At 35.4% G+C, this 26,297-nt stretch overlaps 1 protein-coding gene across 1 annotated transcript; it reads left to right on the forward strand.

Moving 5' to 3' along the window:
- On the forward strand, nt 1–25,728 carry CEP43 (centrosomal protein 43). The gene is made up of 12 exons (XM_085315440.1): nt 1–146; nt 3,944–3,997; nt 6,254–6,308; nt 7,039–7,127; nt 10,260–10,394; nt 11,309–11,392; nt 18,399–18,616; nt 20,669–20,778; nt 21,355–21,423; nt 22,173–22,212; nt 22,886–22,979; nt 23,411–25,728. The coding sequence occupies exons 1-12, from the start codon at nt 57–59 to the stop codon at nt 23,483–23,485; spliced, it is 1,113 nt and encodes a 370-aa protein (XP_085171566.1). The 5' UTR covers nt 1–56; the 3' UTR covers nt 23,486–25,728.
- The last annotated feature ends 569 nt before the right edge of the window (nt 25,729–26,297 follow it).

Below are 26,297 nucleotides of genomic sequence, written 5' to 3' on the forward strand. Positions count from 1 at the left end.
CTGCCGCGCTCGTCCGGCCGCTAGCGCAGTTTGGGCGGTTGTCAGGGAGAAGCAAGATGGCGGCCGCAGCGACCGAGGAGGACACGGAGCTGCGGGACCTGCTGGTGCAGACGCTGGAGAGCAGCGGGGTGCTCAACAAAATTAAGGTGCGAGGAGGCAGACCCTGGCGCCGGCGCGCGCGCCTCGCGARGCGCAGAGCGGGGAGCAGCCCTGGCGGGCGGCGGCCTCTGCCAGCGCCCTGGCCTGCCCGGGGCGGCTGCCGCTGCCGGGGCGCTCCGCGGCCGCTCCGCCCGCGGCTCGAGGCGGAGCCGGTGTGTGCTCGCCGCGGGCCGGACGGGAGGCCTGAGCGCCGCGCGAAGTCTGTGCGGCGGCCGCAGCGCTGGCGAAAGCGCCTAGGCGGGCAGGGGGCGGGGAGCCCGCGGCCGCCGCGGGGCGCCCGGCGTCCTGGCTGCCCGCTTTCGGGCCGCAGGCGCGCGGTGGTCCCGGGAGCTCTGTCACTCCTGCCCTGCTGCCGCTGCTGCTAAAGCCGCTGCAAACGTTCAGCTGCCGGGTCGTGTTGGATGGAGCGGACAGGGTTTCTTGTTTTTCTTACTCGGTCAAAAAGCCCTCACTGAAAACTTTCACCCAGGAATTCCTTGAGGGTCCCTACTTAAAACATGGCTCTTTTTAAGTGGAGGGCTGGAGCTGTGTCTTGACGGTCTGCTAGTCCACGGACGTGCCTAGGGATGCTGCCTAGCTACAGTGCACAAATACTACTACATTAAGAAGTAACATAGAAGGCAATGTTATAGTGCGGTGTAAGGTTCTCTCTCTTGTAATTGCTTCCATGCCTGTAATATAGTCTGGGCTTGTGTCAGCAGGGATATGAAAACTGGTTATAAGGATTCTTATTTTAGCAGTAACTATTGTGTATAGCAAAGAGCCATGCAATTATCACAGCATTTGAGCTGTTGGACCCCTTTCTAAGCCAGGAGAGAAATGAAGTTTGAATTTCAAATCACAGATGGTGATATCCTCCCCCCTCCAAAAAAAAAAAATACTATTTGAAGTATTTCAAGAGGTGGATGATCACTAGCATTTCAGGAACAGTTTAATGACTGAAGCAATTAATGGAAATGAGTATCTGTGTGTGTGTGTGTGTATGTACAAAGGAAATACAAAGTCACTACAGTGAATATTACAATACTACAGTGTAATTTCTTGCTATTTTGTGACTGTTTTTAAAAGCAATTAATATCAGAAAGCCAACTRACTCATTTACTGGAATCAAGGGGAAAAATAATTTATACTTAACAACTATTTCTATAAATTGCTATTTTTAAAAACAACAATTTATGTTTACTTTGGTTAACTGAAATTCARTGTTTAAATGCAAGTACGGTCATCTCGCTGTTTTGGATGTATCCTACCTTTTAAGAATGAGAGTGAAAACTGCTTGTGATATGCGAAGTAAGAACTTGATGAACTGCAATAATAGTTGCTGTTATGTAGAACTCTCTCAGATATTTACTGCTTCTCCGTGATACGACGTTCTCTCTCTGTTTTCCCAACCAATTTTCCTTTCCATTACACAGCCAGACAAGTTAACTTACTGAGCCAGTTAGGGCTGCTTAAACTAAGTTGAAGGATTTTACCMTGAGGTGGACAAAGAACAGGCATCCAAACTACTCTCTATGCTTGAAGATGAGAGAACATCACAGACTTTAAAGGTGGGGAGTGATAGAAAAGGTACTGAGTAGTGAAGCTGCTTTTTCCAGTTTGGTGCCAGCTTTGGATTTGTGATGCCCACAGACTGGTGAGAAAAGGTCCTGGTTTAGCCTGAGATGATTATGAGTGATTAGAGAGCTTACTGCTTTGCCAGTCTTGCTCTGTATCTAGCATGGTATGTGGCAAAATGAATATTTTGGAGTTGGAAGTTGAGATGCTGGAAGTTATAGACTGCTGTTAGGAAGATGCCCATGTGCCTCTTGTACAGTTTCATATATGGAAGAAATTTTTTTATGTGTGTGTGGGGAGGGGTTGTTTCAGAGCACTGAAGCAGGGAGCAATGACATATCCCTTTTCTTTGCCTGGAAGACCTGTAATCAATTTACATCAATAGCAATGCATTTTTCTCTTTTACCCTACAAAATCTTATTGATTACTTTAACCATGTTGCTGCCCTAAATATACATTCAACCACAGCTGTCTGCTGATGCGTGTATATTAATAATTGAATGCAAGCTTGCAGAAGGAGAATTTTGTACCTTCAGCTGGCCTTTTGCAGATCTCTGAAGTGCAGGTCTCCTTTACTGATAACTGTTGAACGTGCCTACCTTTTCCTTCTTAGGGAATGCACGAGTTGCCTGTSTGTGGCTTTAACAGCTCTTTAAGTGTTCAGCTACCTAAGTGGAATGAGAATGGTGGTAGTGCATGCATTTGGCAACTTGAAACTTCTATTATGCTTTCTTCTAATGGGTCCTTGATGAGAGGACCCATTGCTTCCTTTGCAAAAAAATCCCAGAGCTTCCTTTGCAAAAGCCACAGGACTTTGTTACTGAGGGTTTTTAGAAATAATGTTGAGAGACACATGAAACAACAAGGCCTTGTCAAACTGTTTGTAAAAAGTAGAATAGCCAGGAAAGCTCTAAGAGATTATATACTCAACTGTACTATGCCTGTATTTATATGTMCATATAAAGCATTTTATGAGGTTGAAGTGATCACCTTTTCATCATCAGTGTCACGAAACCTTTGTTTGTTAATCCAAGCTTTTGCCTCAAAAATAAAAAGTGTGAGTAAGTTTCAATAGAAAAAATAATTTTGCTCTAGTATCTTCAGGAGGTGGTGGACCTCAGGATGTTTGCATGTGAGATGTGGAACTATGCAAAGGAGACCTGTGTGTAAGCAGTAGGATTGTACTTAAGCTATATCTACATTTTTGGCTTCGTGCCTGTTACAGGAAGAGTCATCTTGGTCACTCTGATGTGGCTATGTGCATTAAGGAGTAGAAATGAATTGGAAGTCTCCCAAATACTTTCCTGTTGCAAAACAATGTCTCAAGTTTGTTTGATCCCAGAATGATAAGCTCCCTTCTCTCTCRGTTAAGTGCTGGACAAGTGTATTCCCTTTCCCACAGTAAAAGTTAATTCTCCAGGGGTGTGCAAATTATTTACATAGTAGAGTCCACAAGTAGAGGACAGTTAAAGGATACAAGTGGATATTGGTAGGTTGGGCCAGGAGGTAACAGTTACCTTTCCTAGGCAGTCTCTGTGTGCCATCAAATGTAATGTATATTGTCCATTTAGAATTCTCGGTGAAAGAAGTAGAGGCACTGAAGCTTTAAAAAAGTTGCYAAGTCTTAAATATTCCAAAATGCCTTAGAAGAAATATGATTCTTGAAATTAAGATATACAAAAAAGATAAAAATCTCATAACAAAATATTTGAATGCTCTGAATCATACTGTCTTTTTCTTGTGGAAATTCCATTTCTTCAAGTACGATCTGGCAAGAAGTCATAGTAATTTGTATATTTCAATGTTATTTAAAAAAAAATGTATTATCATAGCCTATTTGTGTGTGTTTCCTGAAAGAATTGTAAATCAAGAGTACAAGTTTCAGAGCAGCCTCAAAGAACTGGATTTCCAGCTCTCAGAAGAAACAAATAGGAGGTAACATAGGTAGTTTGGAATATTTTTGTGTGAAGAAGCAATATAGTATGTTTTTTATATATCAAACTTATTTTTTTTCCCCAGGTTTGTTGCTTTTCAGGCAGAAAGCTCTTTTTTCTCAACCTCCAGTCACATTGCCTGTAGTCTTAAATGTGTAATTGTAGATTACAATCACTGCCATGTTGCTTGAGGAGAAACAAATGGAGGTTAAGCTGTTTGCTGGCTGTTTGCATTCTGTTTGCATAGTGAAAGATTGTGCTGGTAGAAATATTGTTTCTTTTTAATTTGGTAGGCAGAGCTACGAGCTGCTGTGTTTTTGGCGCTAGAAGAACAAGAGAAAGTAGAGGTAAGAAAGTAGTGTTTTTCAGTTTCTTGTCAGTGCTTTGTGTAAAATTAAAAATAATAGTCTAAATACCTTCTACTTATGAAAGGTATCAAGAAAATTGTATGTATTGCTGTGTAAGAGCATAACGCTTTAAAAAGAAAAAAGGGGAAAAAAGAATATAAGGATTTCCTGATATTTAGAAATAGGAATTGCTACTGGCCTTTTAAAACTGTAGTTCTAAGTAACTGTTTATCTGCTGTTTTCATATTGCTTCTGTCCAGTTGATCAAAATAACCAAATGTTTTTTCCCAACGAATATTTCTTTAAAAATATTTCTGGTTGACTGATCAAGATTTTAAAGGATTTTGAGATAAAAAATATTATAGTGGTTTGTTTCAAGAAGTATGTTGTGGAAAAAAAAATGGATATGGACACTTGGCAAGTACGCTAATGCTTTTAGTATTTTTTCTAAGGATGTTGCAGGTTTAGTGCAGGATAATTTATTTATTTAAAGAAGAAATCTGAATTAGTGATGGCCTACRGGTTTAGCTCAGTTGRTSAGMGTGTGGTGCTGCTAATGCCAAGGTYGTGGGTTCAGTCCCCRTACAGGGCTATGCTGAGGGTTGGACTAGATGATCTCCAGAGGTCCCTTCCAACCTTATGATTCTATGATTTGCATTTAGCATGAGTAGCTGGAATGATGCTGCATATGGTGATGCTGTTCAGTAAATTAATTGGGGGCAGGTTTAGCTCAGTTGGTGAGAGTGTGGTGCTGCTAATGCCAAGGTTGCGGGTTCAGTCCCCRTATGGGCTATGCTGAGGGTTGGACTAGATGATCTCCAGAGGTCCCTTCCAACCTTACCATTCTGTGATTCTACATACTGATACTGTGGCAGTATCACAACTTTTAGGTATACATRATACCAAAATGATTAAGCAGCAGTACTGCTGTGATATCTAGATGCTAGTTTTATGTCCCTTGCACCTGCTTCTCCCAGATCCTCAGTACTGCCAAGTTAGCTGTGTCCTTGCCCATTTTCCAAACCTAGAGAGAAGAGTGAAAGAACGGAAAACAGTCCTTCCCTTTCTTCTGTGGCTTAGTTGGTTCTTTTCTTTCTGGAAAAATGCATGAGCGAAACAGGCATTACTGGTTAGGTTAGTAAGGAGGGGAAGGGGTTGTTTCCTAATATGAGGTTTCATGTTATATCCATGTAATATGGATCCCTTTGCCATCTCTTATGGCAATTTTCAACATGTGGTAAGGTAAGGAGGGGAACAACCTCCCAGGCTATCTGGAGAGTAATAGGGCTGGAGAGAGCTGAGGAGAAGGAAAGGGGGCGGGGGGGGAAGAGAGAGAGAGACTTGCTGTGGTTAGTCTCGGCTGACCCTGTGATCAAAAGGTTTAAAAGTATTACCATATTTTAATTTTACACTCTAGAGACACTAAAGGTGTAGTAATATTTATCACTAATCCAAATTCCTAAAAATTAAGGAAGTAAAAAAAAAAAAAAAAAAATTTATTGTCAAAGAGCGTCCTGTGTGTTAGTACTTATGATTGTAGTGACAACTAGCTCTACCATATCCTTTTCTTAGAGTTTCTAGAAATTGTTAGTTAGACACATACCCAGGATGTTTTGATATGTTAGGAATGGCATTTAGAATTTGGCTTTATCAAAAATGTGCAGGAATTTCCAAACTAAACATAGCAAATTGATTTTTTTTTTTTTTCTTTTTTCTCCCCCGGTTTAAATATCAAAGTTGAAGAAGACAAATTAACAAGGGAGGAAAAATATTTTCATAACTTCTTGGAAAGTCTTTTAATTAATAGAAGATTAGTACTAATAYGCGAACGGTTAATTAGCGTAGTCCACATTTTGTCTGAATCATTTGTAAATATACATTTTAAAGATGAAGTTTTCTTAAATAAACCTGGCACTATATTTTAAGAGCAGTTTGGCAAATTAACTGCAAAGTTTACCTCTCTTAATTCTAAAGTAAATAAAAATCAGAAATGCCGTTAAGAATTTGAGTACAAATCTTCAAGTTCCATAGTTTTGACAATAGAAATACTGAGACAATCTTAATTTGCCCGTGCAAATACGTTGCTCTGCAGCTTTTGCTTATAGGTAGTAGAGTTAATACAGAAGTGAATTTTAGTTGACGTGAATTACGTATGACAGGCATTGTATGGAATCTTGTGCAGCAAAACACTTTTTTTTAATTTCTTTGTAGAACAAGGATTTTGTTAATTACCTTTTCATTTTCATTTTTTGACAGAACAAAACGCCTCTGGTGAATGAAAGTTTGAAGAATTTTTTGAGTACAAAGGATGGTAAGTATTTTGTTTATTCTACCTCAAAAATAAAAAAAATAGATTTAGAGATGAATGAATTAAACCTTTGAATATTGTATTAGCAGGACAATCCTAATGACTTAAAGCATGCTCCTATTCCTGTCAAATAAATGTCATAATTACTGCTCACTTTATTTTCAGAATAGAATGTGTTGTAGAATTTTTGAAGTTAATATTGATAAAATTGTTCTGTTTGTAAYTAAGGTTACTTAGCGTAATCATAACTCACCATGAAAAATGATAACTTAGTAAAGCCATTCTAGACCAATAGAAATAGTGACCTGTGAAAACAGACTGTAGAGGTACAGTACTGAACACAAGCCTAGGATAAATGCTAAAATAAATAAAAATAGCTCAGTAGGTTAAAAAAAAAGAAAGAAATCTTATGCTTGAATTTTATAAGCAACCTCGGTTTATGCTCCTGCTGTATTGCTGGCTGAAATAATTTACATCTGATGGCTTTAATTTACATTTGATGACTTACTGATCTGAGTTAGAAATTAATGAATTGGTACAGAAATTATGAACTAGAGCTGGTGTGAACTTGCAACTGGAAAACTGTGTGGTTGTAGCTTGCTGCATGTCTAAATAATGTTTGTAGGAGTGTTTGTTCAGTGTAGATGTGCATGCTGAAGCCAAATTAGTGTTAMATATTGAAGTAAGAATTGCTTCTGTCTGGTATATACTTACTTTCTCATTTCCTTTTYAGGTCGCTTGGTAGCTGGTCTTGTTGCAGAATTTCTACGATTTTTCAATCTTGACTTTACRTTGGCTGTTTTTCAGCCTGAATCGAGCACAGTAAGAAAGACACTGTTTTCAATCTRTACTAGACTGATTGTTTGGAGTGGATGGCAAAGAATACAGAAAGTAGTACAGATTTTTTTTTTAAGCCACTTGTGTTTATTCTAACTAATTTTTGATATTCRGTTTATAAAAGGTACATGTTGCAGTAGAGACACATGCTCCAGGAAAATGTGCTAATATGAATGATTATTGCCTTTTCAAAAATGACTGCTTGATAAAATGTCTATTTTGAATTAACAAATCAATAAATTTTGTGAAATCATAAATGGAGTCTATAAGACAGAAAAAGAAAACACTTGCAACATTTTTTTTTTATCAATAATTTTACCATGTTATGGTATTAACTTAGTATTGTTGCACAAAGAGTAAAATAATGTCAGTGAATCTGCTTGGAAAGAAATTTCAGTTAAATAAAAGGTTGTGCAGATACAAATACCAAATGCACTTTCTTTTAGGCTTACGATACTGATTTAGAGTTTTTCCATAAGAGAACGTGTGTGTCTTTCTCTTTACAATGTGAAAATTTTTCTATTAAGCTTTTGGTTAAAAAGAGTCGGTTTCATTTATCTAAAAAATTTCTCTTTACCCGTTGAATATTCTTTTTTATTCTTATTGTCAGTTTAAATATTTTAATAGAGTCAGGTATTTAATAAATCAATTAATTGACTTCTTCTTTGAACAATAATTTTTTTTCATTTGATTTGGGTATTGATTTCATGTTTTTTAAAAAAATAACCAGGGAAATGTGTTGAGCATGGATTAAAACAGTTGAAAACTGTGGTTATATAAATGGACTTTACTGTTTCTTAGAAGTCTGTTTCTTGTCAAACATACATACAAACATACAAAATCCTATACTTTTTTTTACCCTTTGCTAAACATCCATAATTTCATTTATCATCTTAGGACAGATCTATCCTAAGAGGCATCCTCTGTACTAAGGAAAGCTTTTAAACAGATTGTATTTTTAAAAAGTATTTTGAAAAAATGGCCATTTATATCACTCAAGTCTGTTGTCATTTTTTTCCCAAGTGCATAATTACTAAACTCAATACATGTGTTAAAACTGCTATTTGATATTTTACTTTATTAGCATAGGATATAAACTTCATTTGTTCTTGTTGTGCAATGTGATTATTTTACAAAATGATGGTTATGATTTTTCAAACTCTGTGGAAGCAATGAAATTTTACATGTATAAGTAAGAGCATCATTTCTTTTGCAGAAGGCTTCCTGTAGATACTGATGGAAAAACAAACTTACTTTCAAACCTAGGTTGAGTTTTCAGGAAGATCTTAACTCATAGGCATAACAAACTCAATTAAATTCATTGAAATGAAATGAACATAGAATCTTATGATGTTACTTTGAGAGTAACTTCTCAAGCTATGATCTCCTTTGAAATTGGTTTACTTCTGATTTGTTTACGCTATTKAATTTTGACAATTTCTGAAAACATACTTGCCACAGAGAAGTTATTAATTGAAAGCTGGATATTAAGCATTTCTGTAGTTATAGACCAAAAGTGACTGAGTAGTTTGAAATGTCAATTGCAGTCAAAGAATTCTTAGTTCTGAGTTTTTTGTTTGAAACAAGTTTTTATGCATTAAATAGTTTAAAGYCTGATGGCTTTTAAATTCATATGAATAGGTTACTTGGTGATTTTTTTTTTTTTGCTTATTTAACATTTGGAAGCAAGTATTTTCAAGTATTCTAATGGTCTTTAATGATGATGCTGGTGGTTTGGAAATGTTACTATCTTGCTAATTATTCTGGACAACTACCATCATACTTATCACTGAAGTGTATTATGAGATTTTTTTTTAGCCTGGATTTTAGGACAGACCTAAATGCCCACATGGAATACTTGTAGGTTCTTTGAGTCTAAAATATGAAATAGGGCCTTTCCAGTTACTTTGCCGTCAGTCTTCATTGAAAACTTTGTGTAGTATCTCTGTATTACCTCATTCGGGTTTATGCTACCAAGTAAGAAGAGTCATAGTAGTTGGTAAGGCTGAAAGGGACCTCTGGAGATCATCTAGTCCAACCCTCAAACGAGTGGCCCGCACAGGGATCGAACCTGCGACCTTGGCATTGTTAACACCACACTCTAACCAACTGAGCTGAACCATCTACGATTCTATGATCATGCTTTCTTTCATGTTGCCACTCACTGTTGGGGGGGGGGGAGTGCTTCATTTACCTCAGTAAAGACGTTTCTTGCTCCTTGAAACGCTCCCTTCTTTTTTTCAGTAAAAGCATCCTGTGCTATTTGAAATGTTTTTCCATATTGCAGTGCATATATGAAACTTGGCCAAAGYGAGGCAAGTTTGCTGAGCCTGTTGCTTAGAGTGCTGAACAGTGTGGCTCTGTTTTCTGGTGTAACCCCCTTCTCTGTGTGTTCTGTTATATCGTCTGTGTCCTCTGTGTAGCAGTTATCAGAGTGCAGTGCTGTTGCTTGACAGGTGTTTTGGTAATAACAGTGTCATTAAATCACGTAAGAGTTCAAGATAAACTGGTGCCATTTGCAGTAGTGCCATCCTGAGGTTATGCCAGCCAGTCTAGATTTGCTGCAGCATTCTGTTTCTGCTATAATGTGAAGCTAATTTTTAGAGAAGTGTCTTTTTCTTTATTTTTTTCTTATTAATTTGATAGCTTTTTGCTGATACTGAGAGTTATTTTTATCCCTCTGTCTGTCCAAAATTATGGTTCTTTAAGTGAAATAGAGACTAAAAGTGTTGCTGAACTTCTGTCTGCACAGAAACAAGGACCCTCCATCATTACTGAAATACTGCTTTGAATTTGCTGAAACCATTGACTGCATATGCTAGGATTCACTTTTAAAGATGATAGGCTAAAGTAATTGGACCATGTAAATCTTTAAATACTGAAACATGGTCATGATGAGTACTTGTATATTGAAAACAGCTTTGGTCTTTGATAAATTTGTGTACATATCAGGACTAAATGATGCAACAAGCTATTAATATTAGACTCTACATGCAACAGGAAGTCCTAATTACTATTTAGTCAGATTATTGTTGTGTTAAATCAAAAAGCTTTAGGAGTTATATTACAAAATATATTGTTTTCAAATAGTTATTTCTGTGTTGTAATTTTTTCTAGCTAAATGGCCTTGATGGTCGAGAAAACTTAGCTCAAGATTTGGGAATTATAGAAGCAGAAGGTACTATGGGTGGTCCCCTCTTGTTGGAAGTTGTTAGAAAATGTCAGCAGAAAAAGATTTCAGGCACAGAAGAAGTAAGTACTGTTAAGATGTGGTATTCCTTTCTTTATGCATATTTTTAATTCATTTTTCTTCATAAATAAATGTAATCCTTTATTTTTTTGTCATCCCTTGCATGTCAGAGTTTCTTTTTGAGTAATAAAATACTCTAATATTTATAGAAAATCAGATGGCTTTTGATCATGATGAAAAATAAACTGAAATTATGAACACTTGACTAAAGCTACTGTATTAAATTGTTCCRAGTCTTTGTAATAAAAATAAATTAGTATAATGGAAAAGCCTAAAACATACTGTATCAGGATACAATGTTGAAAGATAGTGACCACGACTACTCTTAGTGACCACGACTACTTCTCTTTAACTGCTAGTATTTTACTACAACATGCTAACACAAAGTGAACTCACATAAACTCAAAAAGACTATGCCACTTATTTTCTAGTTTCTAGTATGGTCAGATAACACTCATAACTGACATCTGTTTTATCTTTGGCATATTTCTAATTTTAGTAAAACCTGAAAATGCTGGTCTAGAGTTGGTTTTATTAAAACTTTAAGTAGTTCTTTAGATATTTTTAGTTTTTAAAAATATGTATCTATGTTAAAAAGTGTTGAACTAGCTGACAGCAGTGAGAGTGATATTTTTAATGGAATATGTAATAAAGTTGTCAACTGAAATCCAAATAATAACATTTGATGAGTCTCTGTCATGATTGTGGTTTGAAAGGAAGTCCACCCCACCCAGGTTGTATTTGGTACCTCAACCAAAGTTTAATTTCAGAAGAATTGTCGTAGACTTCCTAACATAGCAGCATGGTGTCACAATTTGCATGTGGCATGTGCAGGAATGATAATCTTGGTTTTTATTGGATGGTATTGTGCCACAATTCGATACATTTTATTCAGTGTTTTTGTGAAACTTTTTAGGTGGCTCCAGGTCTAAATGATAGTGTGTGCTTGTCATCAAAATCATCTGATGGAAGATCAAGTATACACCCTGTACCAAGTAAGGTAAGGTTGCTTACATCGAATGAGAAAGCTGTGTAGCGTATTTGAGATAAGAGAAAGAGACGACTCTTATGAAACTGGAGATACAAGGGCATTCCCTTAGCAACAATCTCTTTCAGTCATTATTCTCAACTGCTTTGAGGCACCCACTTTTTAATATTTGTAGACTTTTTGTCAGGAATAGGTAAGTGTAAATACTGGTTACTTTCTTCCATGTAAATCAGTTTTTTAACTGTGTATACCTATGTTCTAATGCTGTTCTGTTGTAGCTATGATGTATATGCTACTAATTAGAATTTTTCAGCTTATGGAATTAGAAGCTTTCTGTGCAGTCTTTTACACATGAAATTGTAGACTCTCTTTTATAAACATCTTGAGCTTTATAAACATCTGCTCTTTATTGACATAAAAGTTTCTGAGAGTTGACTTAAGTAATTCAACGTATTATTTGGATATCAATGAAGAGTTTATAGTGGGATGATGATTCGTAGCTGGAATGTTGATATTTTGATAAGCCTGGTAAGGAGCAGTTCCTCATTACTGAGGAGGTTATGAAACATATATTTGGTTTGTTTAAATCATGAGAAACATTTGTTGCAATTAATGCTGAAAAACTTGAAGCTATTACAAAAGTCTGTGTTCCTCCGAAGTTATACTACTAATTTCTCCTTTGTTAAGATGATTTTCCTTCATAGCTTAATTTAGATGTCTAAAAATTTAATTTAGCTTTGTTTTTATTCCAATTTCTGTGAAAAGAATATTGAAAATTTTTCAGCAATATCTTTCCTGATTATTTTCTTTCATTTATATTCAACTCTTTTGAGAGTTGTACTACACAACAGTTAATTCCTCYTATAACTATTAAAGAACTGAGAACCAGCAGGAACTAGGACTCATTTTTGGTATGGTAAAATAAAGCTTAAACAGACAGTAGTACAGTCGATTCTGATTCATGGCAGACTAAAGAAAGGAGCAACCTGGGATAACAGGAAGGGCTGAGATGTTCCTATAGCAGAAACTGTTCAGTTGGAACTCCACTGTAGCTTTTAAGCAAATCTTTATATTCAAACTCCATGTAGAAAAATACAGTGAATTTGAAATTAAATTTCATTTGAAAAAGTTGATGGATAGGAGGCGCTCTTTTTGCATGTGTCTATAGTTGCAATAATTAGACTGCTTTTCTGTATCGAAGTAGGTAAAATGCATGTTGGTGGGGTTTAGTTTTCTGTGTTTTCCCTTTCCTGACTGTCAGTTGTGTAACAGATAACATACAAACTTCCACTGTAATAAATGGATGGCTGTGCCAAATCCATCCTAGCAACATATGATGTACTGCATCCAGTTGTCATCATTTTAAAACAGTAAAAAATTAAATCAGTTGTTGTAAAAGGTTGTCTTAATAACATTCTTGGTTATTTGCATCTTATTATAGTAGGCTGAGTGTTGTCATTTTAATCATATAGTATAAATGTCTGAATAAAACTGATACATTTTAGCATATTGAATAAAAATGCCTGCCCAGGWTTCAAAGCAAGAAAATAATTAGTGTTTTGGAGATTTTAGTGGTGTGTGTGTGTGTGGTGTGGGGTTTGGGTTTTTTTTCTTCTTCTTCTTTTTGCTTGTTTGTTTTTAGCATTTCTGGCTATGTGAATTATAAGATGACATTAGGAATTCTGTGCTTGTTTAGAAACATGATTTTTTCATGATTAACAAAACAAAATGATAGCTCAGGATTTGGGATGCTTATGACTACTTTTGCCCATTAAGTATAATTTCTTACTTGCTGATTTTTTTCATATGCTCATGTATTTAGCTGTCCAGCTGTTGTGTTTTTGACCTTCAAACCCCACAGGAGAAGAGGCCAGGGAGAGGGGTTTTGTGCAACTATAAAGATATGTTAACATTCAGAAGAATACATTTTTTTTTAATCGAAGTTCATAATTCTATTCATTTGATATTTTATTTTGTGCCACAGCTACTTTTGTAACACTTGTTACAGTTACAAAATGGAAAAAGCTAGTCCTGAGCTCTTCCGTGGAACTTTGAATTCAAATGATTCAAAAACAGAATATTTATAATCCTACACCAAAATAAGCCTTATTTTATGTGAAAGCTACTTGTCATTTAATCAGTACTTCTCACCATAAATACTATTGTTTTGGGGTCCTTGTTTTCAGTGATTTTTTTTTTTCTTAACTCGGAAAACTTTTTTTGGCTTGGGGAAAGCAAACTGATTAGCCCTTTGTGATCAATAACATAGAGGATAATAGACTATCAAAAACAATTAGATGATTTGGTATATATGGTCTAGTAGTGCTACAGAAGAATAGCATCTTCCTAAATTACGTTAATAAAATGAAGTAAGGGATACAAAGGAAGGCTTAGTTGTATTGTTTCAGTAATTTAATTATCTTTCTATAGAAATGGAGTGACTTAAATGATCTATACTTATCTTTCATTTTTCTGCACTTTTACTATTCTATTTTTGTGCTCAGATCCAAATTATAAAGGACTTCATAAACAGAGAAAGTGTTTCTACAAAGTAGATGGGCAGGTAAAAATGCATGAGAGGAGAAGATGGTAGCTGGTGTTTTAAACTTTAGAGGAAGAAAAAAAAAGAAACCCAGCTTATACTTACAGGCTGGTTTTGAGCAGCAAAAAGTATGGAGCCTGGTTTCTTACAGAGTGGGTCCTATATTCTGTAGTACTCTGTTGTCTCCCTTCCACGTCCTTAGCATGCTTGCGCTCCCTGAAGTGACCTCAGGGTCTGCACCTACCGGACTGGAGAGGGGAGAGCGCACACTGTGTGTGCTTGTGCGTGCGGCGAGTTGGATCTGCTCGAGTTGGATCTGCTCGTCTGCTGGTAGATGAGCTGGTGGCCGCTGTTTGGAACTGATCAGCTGTTAAGGTAGAACTCTCTGTCTCTCAGGACCTGTGGCTTTTTCTTCTCTCTATCTTCTTGCTTACACAAAATCTGTAAGAACTGATATCTTCCAGACCTCTACTGCTCCATTACCTTTGACTGGAGCTGATCAACAGGTTTGGAAGTTACTGAGAAGTGTGGGGAACAGAAAAGGGCATAAAGAGCTTCTCTTCCGTAAGACACTGGCTACTCACCACCTCCAGCAAAATGTGATTGAAGTACTGAAGTTTTGTTCAAATTACTAATGTGATCTGACAACATCAAATGTTTGAATAAATGTATTTTTTTAGATTATTGAAAGTAACTTGAAAGCTTTTAACTCGCTAATAAAAGCTATAAAAGAGGAAAGCAGCATTGGATGGGATTTGTTGTTAGCTGGCTCATTTGGGAGAGAGAGTCATAAGGATAAAAAGAAAATGACAGCTTGGTTTTTAGTCCACTTTTCTGTTCTTGCATGGCAAACAAGTAAACTACATAATTAGAAAAGCAAACTTGATTCAAGGTTAAAAGTTGCTTCATTAATTGCAGAGCTTGTTGATGGTATCTTAAACAACTGGTGTTTCTGTAACAATTGACCTTTTAAATGGAAATTTTAACTCCGTAAGTTCTGCCTGAGGGAAAAATAATTGATTGTCAACACCCTTTTTAAAACATCTGAATGATAAAAAGATCCGAATGTTGTTTATAATTCAATCTTAATAGTATGTTTGCTTGAAGGTATGTAGCTGAGCTCATACATTTGTCTTGGTACGGTTCTAGATTAGTTAAGTACTACTGAAGATGGATGTAGAAATCGTAAATTGTCCAAGCTCCCTTGCATATACTGCCTTTCATATTCATGTTTGAATTACTTAATTTGAAGCAGATAGGAAGAGAAGAGCTAAGTGGTTGTTACATGGCTTTTTCTCAGAAATAAGAACATGGTTAGAGTACAGAAAAAAAGTAGTTTCAACAGCTGATGAATTGAGCGTGGTTCCATGTGTGGTTTTGGTGGAGGGTGCATGTCTCCAAGCTGGTCAAACCGCTGGCTAATAAGAATCTTATTGTCGTGTGCCTGTTCTTCGTGAAGCTTTTTACAATGCATTTTAAAAGAAATTTCTACACGTATGTCAGTGGTTGAATTAGCCGGACAGTCTGAAATATATCATAGAATCACGGAATAGTTGAGGTTGGAAGGGATATACTGTATGTAGCTCATTTGTGTTCTTCTCTAGGTTGAGGCTGTCAGAATTCTTTATCAAGTTACTATTGAGTATTTAGATGAATCAGTCCACAGATACAGAGGCTTCTCTGACTTTCTGTAGCCTAATGACAGTGACTGACTGGTTGGTCAGTAGTGGCATGATTTTTTTTATTACTTATGTATTTATTTATTTTATAATGTGTATGTATTTAATCCCCAGTAAGTACATAGTATTTAACAAGAAAGTGATTTGAAGGTTAGTTTCTTAATAGAGATATTGCTGGATGAGGAGTATCTTATTCTGAGCAAGAAGTATTAAAGTCATTCATCTTATTTCCACTTTAAGGAAAATGTTGTGCGTAGTCAAAACACTATCATTAGCAGTTGAGGTAGCAGCAGCTGATATGGTGATCAGAACAATTTCATTTATATGCTGTTTCCAATTAGGATTTTGTGATAAGACTGCAAGTAAAATGTAATTTCCCATAAGTAAAATAAATTGGAACTTATGATCAGGCTTTTTGTACTCTTTATACCAAGAAGACCTTAATTCCATTGCAGTGATAGATGAATACATTCTCAAAATGCTTTTCATAATACATTACTGAATCTTTCATGAATATATATTTCTCTCAGATACAAGCAAAAGTTGGTTTCAATATGGCTAGGTTTTCCCATGGAAACAGCAACTGCTATTGGTTGGAGTACATACTCCTTTAAAAATAAGCAGTTGATATCTTGAACTGATAAACCGTTGTCCGGTTCGCTAGTTCACTTGCTACGGGGCAGCCAGATGGGAGAATATTCTGCCCAGGTAATGTACTTGTCCTAAAAATAATACAGAAAGAGGAAATTACAACCGATCCTGACTGGCACAAGATGTAAGTTATCTGAACAGTGTAAACTTTCTGAATGAAACTTGAGATTCTCTGGCRGTTTTCCAGCAAGTCTGTAAGCTAAACTGGCCCTTTCTGTGGCTCTGCAACTAACAGATGTAATGTAGAAGGGAGCATGCAAGGAGAGACCAAGACCACAGCTCTTGGAGCACAGTTTTATTTTATTTATTTATTTTTTCAAGTGCATGTGTGAAACCACACTTTCATTTATCTTATTAACAGCATCAGGCTGAAACCCAAGGTAGACGTGTTTTTCTTTGAACACTTAGCCATGGTTAACCAATCACTACTATTTGAAAGTAGTCATTTCACATTAGCACAGCTTTAAGATATGAGTTCAAGCAAAGACTAACTTGTGCTTTCAGTTTCTCAGAGCAGGTAACAGCAGTTCACTCCTTCCAGGGCCCAGAATGGAAGAGGCTGTCACTGCTGTTCTACACCAGTCAGCATATCCCTAAGTATTTCATTTTCTGACAACAATTCTGTTCCTCTAAGGTGGAGAATTAAAATATTGCTGTATCTACTACTTATAAATACTTTTTTCTTTTTTTTTCTTTTTTTTTTCTTTTTTTCCTGGAAGAACTGAGCTGCTGCCACAAATTAAATGTGGTTCTGTGGTTTGTGACTGAGGTAAAATGGCCTTGGTAGGCCTCTGAATTTTATGGCCTATGGTTTGAAAAACTTACTTTGGTCTTTGGAATGAAAGATGATGACTGATAAAGAAATGCATGGGTCAGTCCAAGATATATCTTGGTTGTCTTGATTAAACAATAGTTTTCTTTCAAAATTGTTGCTGTTCTTAGTGCACAAAAATGAATTTGTGAAATAAGTCTTTTCACTGCCTTAATTTTAAATAACGTAGGAGAAGATAATATTGTCTCACTGCTTGTTACTTAGCAATATAATGTTACTCAAAAACAAAAAATCCATATTGTCACAACGATTTGATTATCTACTTAAATGTTCTTCTTTGGGCCACAAGGTTTTATAAAGATATAACTTGGGTAACTTGAGCTATGTTACTTGATCATAAAGTTAGTGTATAGAATAGTCCTTACAAGCAGAGTATCCGAAGGAGTGAGCCATAAGCATGTTAAAAAGACTGAAAGTTATATACTTTAAGTATTCTGTTGCTGTGGTTTGTTTGGTTTTAATATTTGGAGGGGAAAAGTGTAATTAATTGCAGTCTTCTGATGCTTACCACTTAGAAACTAATACTACATTGCAGAGGTTCCCATTTACTTGTGTTCTTCATTCAGAGATGCTCTTGAGAAGCAGGAGGTTTACCAAAAACACTAAAAACCATTGTATGGTTCTCTGTGGCTTAGTGTATTCTAAACTTTTCATACATGCAATTAAAAATTGTAGTCTTGCTGAAATTGAAATAATGTTAGGGTTTTTTCCACATTAAATTGAAGGTATTTTTTGAAGGTACATCGAATGAATTTAAGTTAGTGGCTTTTGGATGGGTTTAAACTGATTTCTTTTGAAGACTGTTTTAACTTAACTGACGATATGTTTATAGAGTTACAAAATACCACTAATAAATAATGTTATTAATACATTCCACACATCTTGTAATTTCAGACTGTAAAAAGTATAGGAGGCAAGAATCAGAGCTTGTATGTAAATTTTTTTTATGACCTACATTCTTCAAAACTGGCTGCTTTTATATTAGGTCTAGATAGCACTATGCAGAGGACGGGTGAAAAAGCTTTCAAAAAACAATAGCAACAACAACAAATACTTCCTTTGTGAAGTGACAAAACATTTTTCTTTTGTGTGATTCCTAATTAATAGACAGAAGTACTAATAAAACAAACACTTTGTTTTTAAAAAAATGGTGATATATGTATGTATCTATGTATGTATCTATATATATATACACACACTGTGTGTTCATACTACTGCTTACAGTATTTTAAGAAATAGAACAGTTTATATGGGTTTTATTCAAGACAAATTACTTTTTCTTTTCAGTGAGTGCTTTTTCTATATTTGTTTAAGGTTTCTGAAACCACTCAAAGTGATACAAGTGTCTCATCAGGAGAAGCAACCAAAAGTAGCATTCATTTTCTACCTAATGAAACAAAGTTAGATCCTCAACTACAAAACAAAGACTTAAATACCAAAGAAAAAAGTGATCCAGGTGTGGATGAGGATGATGTAGAGGGAGATTCCTTTTTTGATGATCCCATACCCAAACCAGAAAGAACTTATGGCTGGTAAGTAACCTGGATACTCCAGTTAATGTGTGCCATGAGTGACAAACCTGCATCTCTTACAGTTCCGCTGATGCACTGTTATAGTGTCTCCAGCCTGTTCTTTGGTGGAARGAACACCTCTGAGGTGCAGACCCCTGTGTTTCTTCCCACAACGGAGCTGCAGTTGTGGTTAGCGCTAAAAGAAGTGAAAAAATGAGAGGGATGGAGCTCTAGATATAAGCGTAATTTTTGTAAGCAGCACAAAAATATATATTTTTTTTCCTTTTGGTATTAGAAATATCAGGATTAAAGTTGCATCTGTGAGTACACCGAATTTTACTTATCGAAGAGCTTGGTTAACTAAAATCTAACCATTATAGTAACTGGCTGTGTTACCAGATAAATGATAGTTGGGAATATTGAAAATCTAATTATTGAATTTTAAACTGAAAACTCTTAAAGGAATTAAGTTGTTCAGATACTGTATCTGAGATTGTTGTAAATTACAGAAAAAAAGAGAAGTTACTTCAAATTACTATGTTTCATCCTGCAAATTCATCATGTTTTTTGAGGGTATGTGTTTGTTTCTTTGTTTTAAACTGATCGCAGGTAGTGTGGGTCAAGTAATGGAAGCAGAAAAGGCCGAATAATAACATTTGAATAATAATATCTATTAATTTCTTATCATTTAAGCATTTTCATTTGACAACAATGGAAATGCACTTTTGAACTGGGTAAACTCTATTTCTTTAATAGCTATTTTAAAAAATGCATCCAAGAAAAAGATTCGTAAACACTCTGTAAAATAAGGCTTTTCTTAATCCAGAATCTCCCGGACTAAAAAAGTGATTTCGAATTGTATGTCTGTAGTCCCAGTCTATAAATTAGTAGGCATGTACCTCATGATTTAATTGTGATATAGAAGTTACTATAACCTCCTTTTTTTTTTTCCAAATAGATAGATATGTAAGTATGATTTGCTGCATATGTAAATAGTAAATGAGCTAGCAACTAATTGTAACTGAGCTGTCCCTGCTGAGCCTYTTTTTCCTACCGTCCTGGCATCTCCTCTAGAAGAGGAGAACAACAGATTCCTCGGGTGAAATCCCTTTTATGCTGTGTTGTGCTTGTGGCCTGAGTCTCAGGGGCTGAGTAGACAGAAGAGGTGCCAGCATCGCTTGGTTTACGAAAGGGTGAATTCCTTGTGGACGGTTTTGTTCCTTCTCGTAAGAAGAGCATGTTGGAGAGGAAAGGAGCAGACAGTTATCAAGGAAAGACTAAGAGATGATACTAGCTCTGCCTTTCCTCACTTTCTGTGACCTGTTGTTCAAAAGTTTTAAAGTAATACATGATATATTCTTCTTGATAAGTGATTCCAGTGATATTGCCTRTTACTAACAGGAACACAGTCACTATAACAAAGAGTACTGGTAATACCGAATGTGAAAATCTTGGTCTTTTTTCTTTTTTTTTTTTTTAATAGTGTTTCTTCAACCTTTATTTGCAAGTAGTATTCAAACTTGACATTTTAAATGTGTGAATGGAATAAATGGTAGGTAAGTGAACTTTAACAGATGGTGATGAGATCACTCTTGCTATAATTTTGAGAGGTATTTTCATTCTGTGGATTCAAGGCTCTTGGAGTTAATAGGTTTGTCAGACAAAATATTTTAACTGTAAAACAAACTAGCTTAAAATGGATTTGTATCTGAATCTTCCTTTCTTTAGCTGCATTTACAAGTGGGGCTAGTAGCCCCTAATTAAAAAAAAGAAAAGAAAGAAAGAAAGAAAAAGAAATGGTGGTGCTGAAGAAGGTGCAGGTGCCTTATCTGAAAGAAGGCAGAGAGAAGTCTTGGTTGGCACACGTGAATTTCTCATTGAATGTCTTGCTTCACACTTTTGCTAGCAAACTACCCATTATTTTTCAGATTGCAGAATGAATAGTCCTTTTCACTTGCTTTTATTACTGCAAAAATTGCTGTTTAGTTTCATGACAATTTTATGAATAACAGAAAAGAAAGTATGTATTTTGAAGATCCACAGAGTATTTATTTATTTGTTGGTTTGTTTTAGGAAAACTGAATCCAATAAAGCAGGAGGTTTAGCATCTCTTTCTGATGCACCGCCTTTAAAAAGTGGGTTAAGCTCCCTGACTAGTACACCTTTGCTAAAGGAGCCTGATGGTAAGTTTTCACATATAGTTTGACAAGTGGTGAGAATGAGCTACACATTCAGATAAAACTGTGATGAAGTAGCCTGTATTTGGCCCCCTTCTGGTTGTAATATGCTTTGCAATAATGCATTTTTCACTAAGTAATGATATACTGTTTTTTTGATAGAATATATATATGGCTGGGGTATCTTATATTTTGGAGTATCAAATATTTATCTATACTTTTTCCTGAAAAGCAGTTTTTGGAACGATAAACTTTTACTGTTCTTTTTTAAATGAAATTAATTTAGTCTTTTTTATTATTATCCTGCATTGTTTGTTCAAGAATATTTACCTCCACGTTGTAAAACCYGGTCCTGAATACACTCAGGGAGATTGTTCCTGTTTGTTACTTACATCTTTAAATGTTGGCATAGTTTAGACCTGAAAGTAGAATATAAAATTATCATATTATATTATAAAATTATGTAGGGTTATTGTGAAAGAACACTTTTTATAAATGGTGATTGGTGTATTTAAGTAGGGTCTCACTATCAAAGAGTCACAAGCCGATTTTCTGGTATAAATACTTCTTGTTTTGTTACAGATTTGAACAGAAACTCTATTTTGAAAGACCTGCGGTTAGTGAATGCAAAACTCGGATCTCTAGAATTAGGCAAGTAACTACTAAACATAAGTAAGCTCTGATATTTTTAACTGGAAGTTCCAGCCTGATTCTCAGGGAAATCTGAGAAACTTAAATGTCCCTATTGAGCTAAAGATTTCAGCTTTTACTTCTGTCACTCTAGTTGACATTGTGAGACTTACTGGAGTTACAAGAGCCAGATCCAATCTAGAGGAATATAAATGAGTACATGCCAGTCAGAACTGTGGAATTTTGTGTGGAGATTATTGTCTTATACATGCAGCAAAACTTGAATTCATTCTATACATATGTTTGCTAGTATCAAGTGATGTATTTTTGTCTAAGTATATAAGGGAGATGGGATGTTTGTTGTTGTTGTTGTTGTTCTTTTTTAACTTGCATAAAAGGTAGCCAGACAAGTCTTACTGTTTTTCAGTGGCATACGTATTTGCCTTTTCCAGACTTTAAAGTTGTCTCGTGTAAGTTTTAGCAGCAACATGATGATTTTTTAGCAGCACATGATATTTTAACCTTGTCTTCAGCAAAGGAACCAATCTACTGAAAGTTTATGTTGAATTTCAAAGCCATTTAACTATGCAAAAGAGACTGAGATAAATTAATCTCAAACATAAATTCAGTTTATCTTCCTAATCTGCACAAGTTACTTAACCTACTACGARCTATTGCTGTCCATCAAACTCTATTTTGGTGCGGGAACAAATTCTCTTGCATTTCCTGAAAAGAAAACTTTTGATTAACATCCTTTAAAATTTATTTAGGAAATGGAGATGAAGACGAGTATGCGGATGACTTCAACAGGTAAGAGAGGGATAATATTGTAGCAGTGTACATAGATTATAAACATATATATTGGCATATTTGAATATTTCAGCTAGTATAATATATATATATAATATTTCAGCTAGTCACTATTGCTGGACTCCTGCAGTATCTCTAGACTCCTTTGAACTTTGGTTTGTTAGTTAATACAAATAATTAAAATTAAAAAAAATAAAGATTGCTTTTCTCTAGATGGTAATGAGTTCCTTAAAAAACTGGTATTAATTTTTAGAGGCTGACAAGTTGTTGCCTTTTTAAGGAAGTTATTTCCTTTTTTTTTTCTCTCTCTCTCTGAACCATGCACTTAACAATGTTTTAATATTTTAATTAATGCTGTTAGTGAATGTGGTCTATGCTGAATTATTCGAAATATAAAAAATAAAGCATCATGACTAGTCAATAATAAAATATTGAAGAAGCTCATCCTTACAATGTATTTGTGCTGTAAACTTCAGGATTAGGGCCTAAATAAGTATTGGTCGTGGCTTTCTCTAGGTAAAGGGTCCTTGGTTGTTTTGGGCTTTTTAAAAGTTGTTTCATATCTAACTTGCTAGGTAGTTGAATCCAATGCCCAGTATAGATATATGAAATGAATTCTTGTAGTTGGAAAAGAAAGTCCTATTTCTACCTTTATGCTTTTCTTTCTTACTAGTACTAGTCATCGCTCAGAAAAAAGTGATATCAGTATTGGTGAAGAAATAGATGAAATTTCTGTGGAAACAGAAGACTTGAATGCCAGTGATAAAGTATGATTCTTAAAATTGTATTTTTGTTCTTCTGTCTTTTTTTAAAAGCCTTCTATGAATAAATTGCCATTACGATAAGTTCCTTGGATACATGCTATAGTTCTATTATTTATGTTCTGCATTTTTACATATGGGACATTACAGTAGTCCCATATGATAGATACTTTACTGATTTAAAATACAGTAATTGCTTAGTAAGACAGTCCACCATCTGTTTCTTGGCATATAAAATGTATTTGAGAGTGTGTTAGTATTCAACGCATGAATGTCTCATCCCTGTATCTCAACATCTTTCTTAAGCACCTCCTGAAGGAACTGATGTCCCTCTGAAAGATAAGGCTTTAAGGCCAAAAGGATGGGGTGCTTTTTGTAGGCTTATATAGAGTAATACTTCCATGACTTYTGAATTTGTAATTTCATTTATTTTCCAGCTTGAAGACATCACACAGGACCTTACCATTTCTCAGTTAAGTGATGTTGCAGATTATCTAGAAGATGTGGCATAGAGTTGGACCGCAAAAAGGTTTCGTTGTGTTGGATTGGAAGACTCTTGTGGACTGTTAATTTCAGACAATCATTTTTGCTGGAATGTCCACTTCCTATTTGTGCCTTGTGTTTCAAAAAGACTGTTGGTGGAGAGGGCTTTCAAATATTCTTCACAAGAACTAAATGAAACAACGTGTTCCCATTTGAGTCTAATATCGGAATTATTTTTTTCATTTGATTCAGCCACACTTTTCACACCATAAGTTGAATTTTCCCAACAGAATGCCCACTGCTGGCAGTGGGCATAATAATCCTGTCTATAAGAGAACATCTACACAGAAGCATGTGGCTTTATAATGAACTTACACTGTTATTGTAACAGTCTGAGTTTTTTTGTCGTTGTTGGTTTTTTGGGTGTTTTTTTAAGATAACCAAAGCAAGAACCTTCAGACGTAGTGCTTCAACTTACACTTCTGTTAACTTAATTTTGTCAAGGCAGCATGAGTTACATAATTTATGGTAAATTTATCCAGAGTACTTAATTGCTCCAGACTTACTTGAAACTGCTGTTTTTCAGAATTTTCTGAAAGTCAGACTTTTTTTTCTAATAAGGCATATCAAGTTGAGAGCATCTAAACTCACAAATCTATTCAGAGGAGCTGAATTTTCATGTTAGTCTTAGTAACTCAGAATATTCTTGTTTAAATATATTTGTCAGACCATTGATGTTAAGACCTAAGCTGTTTTTATGTATGATAATTTCATCAATGTTAACAGTTGTTAAATTGTATGAAGTAATTCTGTAAGGATCCACAAATTATTTATACACAACATTAAAAACAGGACAAAAAYGCGAGAAAATTTGTTAATGATTTGTGGAGCTTTTATTATTGAGAGCTCTTCATTTGCTGTTGGCTCACTTTCATTCTTTAAAATCCTTGTTATGTAAAAATGAGCGCCAAAAAGCGTGAAACCACTAACCTTCTGTTTTTCAGATTCTGACTACTRTATACTTTTAAATCCAATTATTTAAAAATACCATACCGAAGACATTATGCACACTAAGTTCTAGTTAAGAGCAAATTTTTCTATTTTCATTATGCCCTTGAAAAACAGGGTTGGTAATGGAAACGTTGACAGTTCCTTAACAATACTGTTGTGCTTGGCGCTGCTATAATATATAGGTCATGGACATTTGTAATACTGAAACAAGACTTCARAATGAGCACTTTCTGAAAATTGTGAACACATTTGTTGGAAAATATACATGTAAGTGAATATAAATGACTTAATCACTTTCTTAAGCTTTGTACTTTTGTTTCAGGAAAACTGTTAGCCTCTCATCAACGTCTCAGAAGTAGCATGCTAAACTAAAGCCATTGGTTAAGCATATAGAGCAGCTGCTACTAGCATTGGACACAGACTTAGATCTTTTTTGCACAGGGCCAGCAGGCATGGAGCGGTGCTGGAAAGTTATGCTTGTACAGTACATAGATCATYTGAAAGGAGAGAGGAAATGTGTGCCTTTTATTTATGTGCACCCCAAAATAGCCAGCAAAAAGCAACAAAATATTAGTCGAGATGTTAACTTCTTTTTTGTGCCATATTGTAGTAGCTGAACACAGGAGAGACTTTTATTTTTCTTACCCCAAAAATCTATGTGCCATAGACTTCAAAGAGCAAAAATCTTGTAACATACGATACACCTTGTGTATAAATCCCTGTAAGTGTAGGAGAACTTGTGCCTCGAGGTATTATGTGTAAGTTTGTTTTGTTTTGATTTTTTTTTTTTTTTAAGGAGAGCAACAGCATCTGAAGGATATTAGCTTCCACTTGAGCATTTGAGAACAACTGCATTTGTGACATTACATTTCTAAGGTGGATGAAATAGCATCTCTGCATTTTACACGTCTCTGGGAAAACGTGATGTTCCATTGCCTGTTAGCTGTATGATTTGTGGCAGTTCATTATACCAAAAGAATATAAGTTAATTAAATGATACCTAATTGCATTTGAAGATTAACTGCATTTGAAGATGTGGCCTTTTAAATAACTGATTAGATATTTTAAGTGTTAACATGACTATTGTTAACAGCAAAGTGTTGTTCTCTTACCTTGGGGATTAATTGGAGACCTTGCACTTAGGTTCTAATTTAAGCAAACACCAAAAAGTTGCAAGTCTCCATACTGTTTATCCTGTGGGCTTTTATTCAATTGTGTATAATAGTTCAAATTGCAAAATAAAGCTACTCTGCTGGCTAAATTGTATTTTTGAGACTCCTTGAATTGAAAATCTTGATGGTTAGGAAATGCAGGAAACTCTGTGGGGTTTGAGGGTTTTCTTCAAGTATGTGATATCAGAGTTAGCCCAGACTGATTGTGCATGTTTGAGGTTGTTAAGCCCAAAGGATTCTGCAAATCTTGATGTTGATTTGTTCAGTTTTGTCTTAGACTTTATCGGTTCCAGTTATCAGTCTTAAGTTGTCAGATAGTTTGAGGAAGAAAAACAAAATCCTATCTTGATTGGCAGAATTTGTTGTTTCCTGTGTTAGTTCATCCGAGTTATTTAAACATGATTGAAAAACTAAGCCCTCTTGAAAGTGTGATTTGCTATATATTTCAAACCATGTTGCTTGATATTCCAGATTAGGCTTTATCTCTGAAGGACCTAATGCATTGAAAACCCAACCTCATTTGTTGAGGTTGTTAGAACAACCTGTTAGAACAGGACTCCAGTTGTTAATTCATAGATGAGAATGTTCCTGTTCAACTTTCTTACGTGTTGGTTCTCTCTTTTCCCAGGCCTCTTTGTGGACAGAGAAGGAAGCAGCT

The sequence above is a fragment of the Rhea americana genome, unplaced genomic scaffold, assembly GCF_003343005.1.
Source record: "Rhea americana isolate MKP2758 unplaced genomic scaffold, rheAme1 scaffold_43, whole genome shotgun sequence".
NCBI lineage: Eukaryota > Metazoa > Chordata > Aves > Rheiformes > Rheidae > Rhea > Rhea americana.